Consider the following 8,303-nt stretch of genomic DNA (forward strand, 5'->3'; position numbering starts at 1 on the left):
TCATAGTTTATTGTATTGTCTTTTAATATGTAAATTGAAGAACTTTCAAATAAAATAACACATCTTTCTCTTTTCTTTCTTCCTGTCAATGGGCTGATTTTTATTCTTTCTTCTTTGCAGCTGGCATTCCTGCACCAATTTACTTTGGTGCTTTGATAGACAGGACCTGTTTACATTGGGGAACTCTGAAGTGTGGTGAGCCAGGGGCATGCAGGATGTATGACATAAATAGCTTCAGGTAAAGATAACTTCCGTGACTTACTTTTGTAGTGCATACAATGTCTTCATTCATATCTTTCAGATTCTTCATTTATAAGATTATGTTTGGTTTCATTTTCAGAATGCAAATGGTGGCATAACTTTCTTATTTATATATTTTAATATTTGAAAGTGCTTGGTGTGTGTGTGTGTGTGTGTGTGTGTGTGTGTGTGTGTGTGTGTGTGTGTGTGTGTGTTAAGAAGAGCTTGGGATGACAGAGTCCCAAACACCTAGGATGGCAGCATGGATTCTGGCCCCCATGCCATGCTTGCAGCTTGAATAGATAAGAATCCTCAGATATTTTAGCAACCTTTCAGTTTAAAAAAATCATGCCAAGTGTTGTAGCCAGAAGCTCTCTTGAGAAGGGACCTGCTATCTAAATTTGACTACTAGTCTCATCTCAGAGAACCCATAAATGCCTCACTACATTTGGCGGTTTGTCGACTCAATAACACAGTACTGGCTTAGTAGATTTTGATACCTACCTGATGAAAGGGATAGAGGTGAAGATATCCTATTGGGACTCTAGGTGAGAGAAATATAGGAGATAGGGAAATAGATGGATCCAGAGGGTCCTAGAAACCTACAAGAAGAACACTATGATGGGCAGATCTGGGTCCAGGGGTTCTGCTCGATTTATGGCACCAACCAAAGACAATACATGCAGTCATCATCAAACCCCTACCCAGATCTAGCCAAGGGACAGGACATTCTCCACAGTTAAGTGGAGACTGGGGACTGACTTTCACATGAACTCTGCTGCTCCATATTTGGCCATGTCCCCTTGATGGGGAGGCCTGATGGCACTTGGAAGAATGATAGCAGATGACCAAGAAAAGACTTGATACCCTAGCGTCATATTCAGGAGGAGGAGGTCCCGCTCAGTCACAGTCATAGGGAAGGGGAATGGGGTGAAAGCGGGAGGGAGAGAGAATGGGAGGATGCATGGGATGGAATAGCAAATGAGATGTAATATGAATGATTTCATTTTTCAATAAAAAAAAAGAAAGTGTCAAAAGATGGAGGATGTTGCCTCACATAGAAATAGCTGGAACCATTGCTCTCAAAAAGCAGGAGACCAAGGAGCTCAGCAATCATGGTACATCTAGTTGGGTGTGGTTTCATGCTGGTGCTTTGTCTAAAGGCAGTTACCTCCAATGTTCCCACCACTCTCAGTTCTACACAGGCACCTGTCACTAACACTGTAGTGAACAACTGTGGCTTCACTGCTGCCCCACCCCAGAAGTCATGCCATGCTTATCTTGAACCGGATTCTGGCTATTACCTTGCTTTCCCTCTAGGACAGCAGTTCCCAAGGAAGCTTACCGAGAAAACTTGTTTGCTACAGACTGTATTGTACTCCTCCTTGCTCCTAACATCCTTTTATCTAGAAGGGATTTTGCCTAGCTCTGTATGATTATACCTGCTCTGTTTCAGGACATTGTACTGAAAAATCCAAGCATAGAAAAGTGCTGGCCAGGCATACTCAGATAATCAAGTTTACTCCTTCTCAAGTCTCTGAGGGAGTTGAAGACCAGGTAGCTTAGTTTTATAATGAAGCTTAATTGTTTAGGGGTTAAGATGTTTTTAGGTCTCGATAGGTGTTCTAAGTTGATAACGACAAAATGTGATGGAGACTGATTTACGATCAGGAATTTAGATGCACCAAGATAGGAAACATGTCTTCTTCAAGGCTGTCAAATACAAATAGCAAAAAGACTAAGAATGTAACATTTATGTAATTCCTGATTGTGTCATGGTTCTTCTTGCTATAGGTAATCTATTGTATATAAGTGTATATGTAAAAAAATTTTTTTTGAATTGAAAAAAATAAAATAATAAAATAAAATAAAAAAAGAGAAGTGCTGGCCATTTTGCAGGCCCAAAATGTGTATGGCTGGGGAGGCTGAGATCCCATTTCTGGCCAGGTGTCCCCACAATAACAGTGTGGAAGTATGCAACCACTGTCAGGGTATTTGTGCTGGCTAACGTTCCAGATGCCTCGACATCTGCAGAATGGTGGACTCTAAGCCAGAATTGTGAGCCAAATTATCCCTTTCTTTCTTAAACTGATGTTTTCAGGGTCTTTTAGCCTGACTTTCTTTTTTCTTTTTTTTTTTTTTTAAGGCTCATGCCAGCTTTTATTGTTGGTAGTTTTGTAAATGCTTCCCATATTCCATGGTATTTTGTGAAGTCTTCAAAGTACATACAATATAAAACCTTCTGTCAAACAGAGCAACAGACAACACAAGGGGGTGAAAGGCCTGGGGGGTTGTAAAATCAATTCAGGGAGGAACCTGAGATGAAGCCTGCCCAGGCCGTGCATGTACCTGGGCTCTCGTTTATGATCAGAATAGAGCCAAAGATGCAGGGGTAGCTGCGCCCCTCCCTGACCCAGATGAGGATGAAGGGCTTAGGGCTACCAACGATTTCCATACTCTCTGCACAGTGGAATTTGGAACAATGGCTGTCATCCAAAGTGATGTGGCTGGACTGAGACTTGCTTTTGCAATAACACCTAGGTAATGTCTCCTGGGTGAGGACTTTGTGCATGGAACCACGTGTAAAAAGTGTGCAGTCACCCTTCCCATCGTCCAGTTGTAAGCAGAGCCAAGTAACCCTATGCTCCTGGGTAATGGAAGCCTCCATGTATTCTAGCGCTGATTCTCCTCCCAAAGGTAGAAAGCGAAAGGTAGAAGATAAGGACAGGTAGAAAATAAGGACAAACAAGGCAGAATAAGGTTCACCTGGGAGTAATTTCCCTCTTTCAACTCTCCCCTCGATTCACGATTTCTTAGCCTGGCTTTCATTGTCTTCCATAGGTTTGGGTATGTTGTGCCTTCATTTTCATTGAATTCTAGAAAGTCTTTAATTTCTTTCTTTATTTTATCCCTGACCCAGTGGTCATTGAATGTGAAATTGTTCAGTTTCCATGAGTTTGTAGGCTTTCTATTGTTCCCTTTGTTGTTGAGTTCCTGATTTAATCCATGCTGGTCTGATAAAAATACAAGGGGTTATTTCAATCTTCTTGGATCTGTTGAGGCTTGCTTTGTGACCAAGTATATGGTCAATTCTGGAGAAGGTTCTGTGAGGTGCTGAGAAAAAGGTGTACTCTTTTGTGTTCAAGTGAAATATTCTATAGATATCTGTTATGTCCGTTTGGTTCATGACTTCTGTTAGTTTCTGTATTTTTCTATTTAGTTTCTGTCTAGATGATCTGTCCATTAGTAAGACTCGGGTATTGAAGTCTCCTACTTATAATGCGTGTGTTTCGATGTGTGGTTTAAATTTTAGTAATGATTCTTTTATGAATGTAGGTGCCTTTGTGTTTGCGGCACAGATGTTCTGAATTGAGATGTCATCTTGGTGGATTTTCCCTTTGATTTATATAAAGTGTCTTTCCCCTTCCCTTTTGGTTATTTTTGGTTGAAAGCCAATTTTATTATATGCTATAATTGCACTCCATATTGCTTCTTGGGTCCATTTGCTTGGAAACACTTTTACGAGCCCTTTACTCTGAGGTAATGTCTCTGTTTATTGCTGAGGTGTGTTTCTTGGGTCCAGAAGAATGATAGGTCTTGTTTTAACATCTGATCTGTTAGCCTGTGTCTTTTTATTGGGGAGTTGAAGTCAATGATCTTGAGAGATATTAATGGCCAGTGTATGTTAATTCCTGTTATTTTGATGTTGGTGGTAGTAAAGTGTGTGTGTGTGTGTGTGTGTGTGTGTGTGTGTGTGTGTGTGTGTGCATCTTTTCTTAGATTATCTTGTTTTCTCCATCTACGGTGATTGAAAGTTTTGCTGGGCATAGTAGTCTGGGCTGACATTTGTGGTCTCTTAGAGTATGCATAATATATTTTACTCAGGCCCTTCTGGGTTTCATATTCTCTGTTGTGTTTTCAGGTATAATTCTGATAAGTTTTCCTTTATATGTGACTTTGTCTTTTTCCTTTACAGCTTTTAATATTCTTTCTTTGTTCTGTACATTTAGTGTTTTGATTATTATATGTTAGGAGGATTTTCTTTTCTGAGCTAATATATTTAGTGTTCTGGAAGCTTCTTGTATATTTATAGGCATCTCTTTCCTTAGGTTGGGGAAGTTTTCTTCTGTGATTTTGTTGAAAATATTTTCTTGGCCTTGGAGCTGGGAGTTTTCTCCTCCTATTCCTATTATTCTTAGGTTTGGTCTTTTCATAGTGCCCCAGATTTCTTGGATGTTTGTATCGGGACCTTTTTAGATGTAACATTTTCTTTAACTGATATATCAATATCTTCTATACCTGAGAGTCTTTCCTCCATCTCTCGTATTCTGTTGGAGATGCTTTTGCCTATAGTTCCTGCTTTCTTCCCTCGCTTTTCCTTCTGCAGGATTGCCTCAGATTGTGTTTTCTTTATTACTTATATTTCAATTTTTAGGTCTTGAACTGTTTTATTCATTTCCTTTTCCTGTTTAACTGTATTTTCCTGTGTTTCTTTTTTTCTTTTTCTTTTCTTTTCTTTTTTTTTTCGAGACAGGGTCTCTCTGTGTAGCCTTGGCTGTCCTGGACTCGCTTTGTAGACCAGGCTGGCCTCGAACTCACAGCAATCCGCCTGCCTCTGCCTCTGCCTCTGCTGGGATTAAAGGTGTGCGCCACCACGCCACCACGCCCGGCTATTTCTTTAAGGGATTTATTTTCCTTCTTTAAGGGCTCTATCATTTTTATAACCTCAAATTTATGCGTGTTTTCTTGTGCTTCGGGTGTGATAGCATCTTCAGGTCTTGCTGTGGTAGGACATCAGGTTTCTGGTGGTGTCATACTGCCCTGGGTTTTGTTGTTTCTGTTCTTATGCTGACCTCTAGCCATCTGCTTGTCTCTGGTGTGGTAGGCCTGGTGGTTCCTCTGCTGGCTTTGTCCCAGGTGAGTCCAGTAGATCAGGAGTCAGCAGCCAAGACAGTTCTAAGCTGAATGTTGCTCAGGCCCAACACAGGCCTCCTCAAGATGGAGGATGATGGGGGTTGGGCCCTGCATACAGCTCACCTCTGCTGGCTCTGATGACTCTTTGCTGTCAGTGTCCCAGGTGGGTAAGGCAGATGGATTTAGCAGCAGAGAAGGCTCTAAGCTGAATGTTGCTATAGCCAGACACATGTCTCTTCCGGGTAGAGGATGATGGTGGTTGGGACCCACAATCAGCTTACCTCTTCTGGCTCTGCTGGCTCTCTATTCTTGGGCAGTCCAGGATTTCCTGCATAAAGAATGGCATCACCAAATCTGAGCTGGGTCTTCTCATCTCAATTAATGTAGTAAAAATAGTGGGCCATGGTGGTGTTCACAGGCTACCATAATCCACACAGGCCATTACTGAAATTTTCTTCCCAGGAGATTCTAAATTGTATCAGGCTGACAGCACTATGCATCACAAAATATTTCCTATGAATATGTTGAGAACAGGAAGAAATACTTTCAGAGTTATTTAGAAATGTGCACATGTCCAAAATATGCATTTCCCAAACTTGTGAAATCCAATAAAACCTTAAGTTATATTTTATCAAATGTAAAAAGAAGAGATGCCTATAACAGTATTCAAGTTATTATGTGAAATGATGAAAGGAAAAATTGGCTAATTGATTTCAGGAAGCTTGTTTAGTCTTCATGCTTACACAGGACAAATTCATCAAAGAAAAGAATTATTGGATAGAGAGATGATTTAAAGGCTTAAGAGCACAAATTGATCATGCAGAGGACATGAGTTCAATTCCCATAACCTATTTGGCAGATCACAAAATCTTGTTAATCCAACTCACAAATACCCAGGATTCATGAACACACACACACACACACACACACACACACACACACACACACACACACAGAGAGAGAGAGAGAGAGAGAGAGAGAGAGAGAGAGAGAGAGAGAGAGAGAAACAGCTAAAAGTAATTTAAAAATTTTAAAATTATTACTATACATGCAAAATTCTGCATGAAAATTAAATTGAAATAATTAATATATAAAATGACAAGTAGAACTTATTTTAGACATACAAAGTTTCCAATATCACAAAACCTATTGGTTTAACACAGCATACAAATGCTGAGTTGAAAACAATAATTGAAAAAAATGGCTTTATGATGTTTTAACCAAATCAAACAAAATTTGATTAAGTAAAACAGAAGAGTTCCCTTAACCTGATATATGGTTTATTGGCTCAGGATTTGAGAGAACATGTGACAATGACAGAAGAGAAATGGTAGACAAAAGTGACTTAATGGCAGAGAAGGCATGATGGTGGAGGGTAAGAAGGCTGGTGCCGCATGCTCTGCCAGGAAGCACCAAATGCTAGAAGGCCAGAGTACCGTGCTCACTTTCATGGTAGAAATTCATTCTCAGCTAAAACTTTCTAAAAACATTCTTATAGACACATGCACAGATTTATTTCTATAATGATCTTAAATCCTGTCAAGTTGACAAACAACAACAACAACAACAACAACTAGCCATCACCAAAATGAAATAAAATACATTTAAATTTTTATGATGGAAAATGTTCTTTAGCAAAAAGAATTAATAACTCAGCCAAGTAGATTATATTAAGTCCATGGGGGAAATGAGCAGTGATGCTTTTCTTCAAGAGTAAAAAGGATCTGTAAGAATATTTTTAAAAATTAGCTCTCACTAAAGACGTTAAGATTTAATACAGATTAGTTCTTTTCAATAGGCGCATTTACCTGGGGGTGCCTGCAGCACTAAGAGGATCAAGCTATCTCCCAGCATTCTTCATCCTAATACTTATGAGGAAGATCCAGTTCCCTGGGGAAGTTGACTCTTCAGAAACTGGACTTGCAGAGATGAAGCTCACAGAGGAGAAAAGCAAATGCCTGGATGTGCACAGAAGTCCTGAGGTTGAGAATGGTGGAGAACTGAAAACTAAGATGTAATGAGTTGTCTACTGGCCTGTGCAAGCCCATGAAGAGAATGTACATCTCACTTGTTTTAAAGCATGAGAGGTACTGTAGGAACTCTTATTTTTAAGGGCTTCAAAACTTGCTTTTACTCATGATAAAATATTTACTGATAGCAATTTCAGAACTTTAGGGGTATCACTTAAGATTTTTCTCAGGGAAGACTTCCATGGCTACACCCACACTGAACTTTAAAGCTGCCTTCATTTTCAAAGTTTTCTTTTAACTTAATTGAAGGAAGTGTGTGTTTCTCACATAATTTCAAATGGCTTTAAACATTTCCTATTTCCAAAGCACTATTTGTTTTGAATTTACACTTTGATGCTGGAGGGATTTAGTGCTGAAAATATGTAATCTGGTTGTGCCACATTGAAATAATTTGTTTAACTTTATCCTTTTTATGTGCAAGATGTCTGCACGGGTCTCTAATTATGCAGGAGCTAACTTTGTCTCTCTGTTTTCTTTTTAATTGTAGACATTATGTTTTCAATATTAGACTTCTCAGTTGTGTGTCATCTCTTGTTTTCAATCCCTTGTATCATTGCTCATGTCTGAGATCTGATCATTTTGTTTAGAACACTGACAGACATAATGATATTATTAACAATCATGTAGCAAAGACAGTTCAAACTTTTTTCTAGCAATTCAAAGCTAGTCATGAAAGCCTTTTTAAAAACTCAAGTATTTGAAATAACTCATTCTTTCAAAGGTCCTTTGTAGAGATGGGGTTATATCTCAGTGGTACAATTATTGCCTAGTATGTGTCAGGCCCTGGGTTCAACCACAAGATAGAGTTAACTACTGACAGAATGAAATAAAATAAAATGAAATAAAAAACAAATTAAGACTGAGTGTTGTTGGAGGTTGGTCTGTTCGCTGCTCGTATGAGTAGACTCATATCCCCCAAAATGTTTGTTACCTTGCCTAAGACCTTATTCTTGTTTGACAAATAAAAAGCTAACACACCCAGGCAGGACAAATGGGTAGATGTCACTAAGGTTTCTGTGCTTTTGGTAGAAAGACAGGAAGAGAAAAAGGAAGGAAACAGCCATGGGTTAGATGGAAGAGAAGCACATGGCCAGCACGGATGGAGGATTTGGCCCAGAC

At 39.4% G+C, this 8,303-nt stretch overlaps 1 protein-coding gene across 4 annotated transcripts in view; it reads left to right on the forward strand.

The window, feature by feature from the left end:
• Positions 1-8,047, forward strand: part of LOC311588532 (solute carrier organic anion transporter family member 1A5-like) — a 73,095-nt gene extending 65,048 nt beyond the window's left edge. For all 4 annotated transcript variants that reach the window (XM_084766271.1, XM_084766268.1, XM_084766269.1 and 1 more), the window contains exons 14-15: positions 121-238; positions 6,953-8,047. In XM_084766271.1, the coding sequence (XP_084622397.1) occupies positions 121-238; positions 6,953-7,172 (338 nt within the window). In that variant the 3' untranslated portion in view covers positions 7,173-8,047. The remainder of the gene's footprint in view (positions 1-120; positions 239-6,952) is intronic.
• Positions 8,048-8,303: the final 256 nt, after the last annotated feature.

This window comes from Acomys minous (genome assembly GCF_964271855.1).
Source record: "Acomys minous genome assembly, chromosome: 17".
Lineage (NCBI taxonomy): Eukaryota > Metazoa > Chordata > Mammalia > Rodentia > Muridae > Acomys > Acomys minous.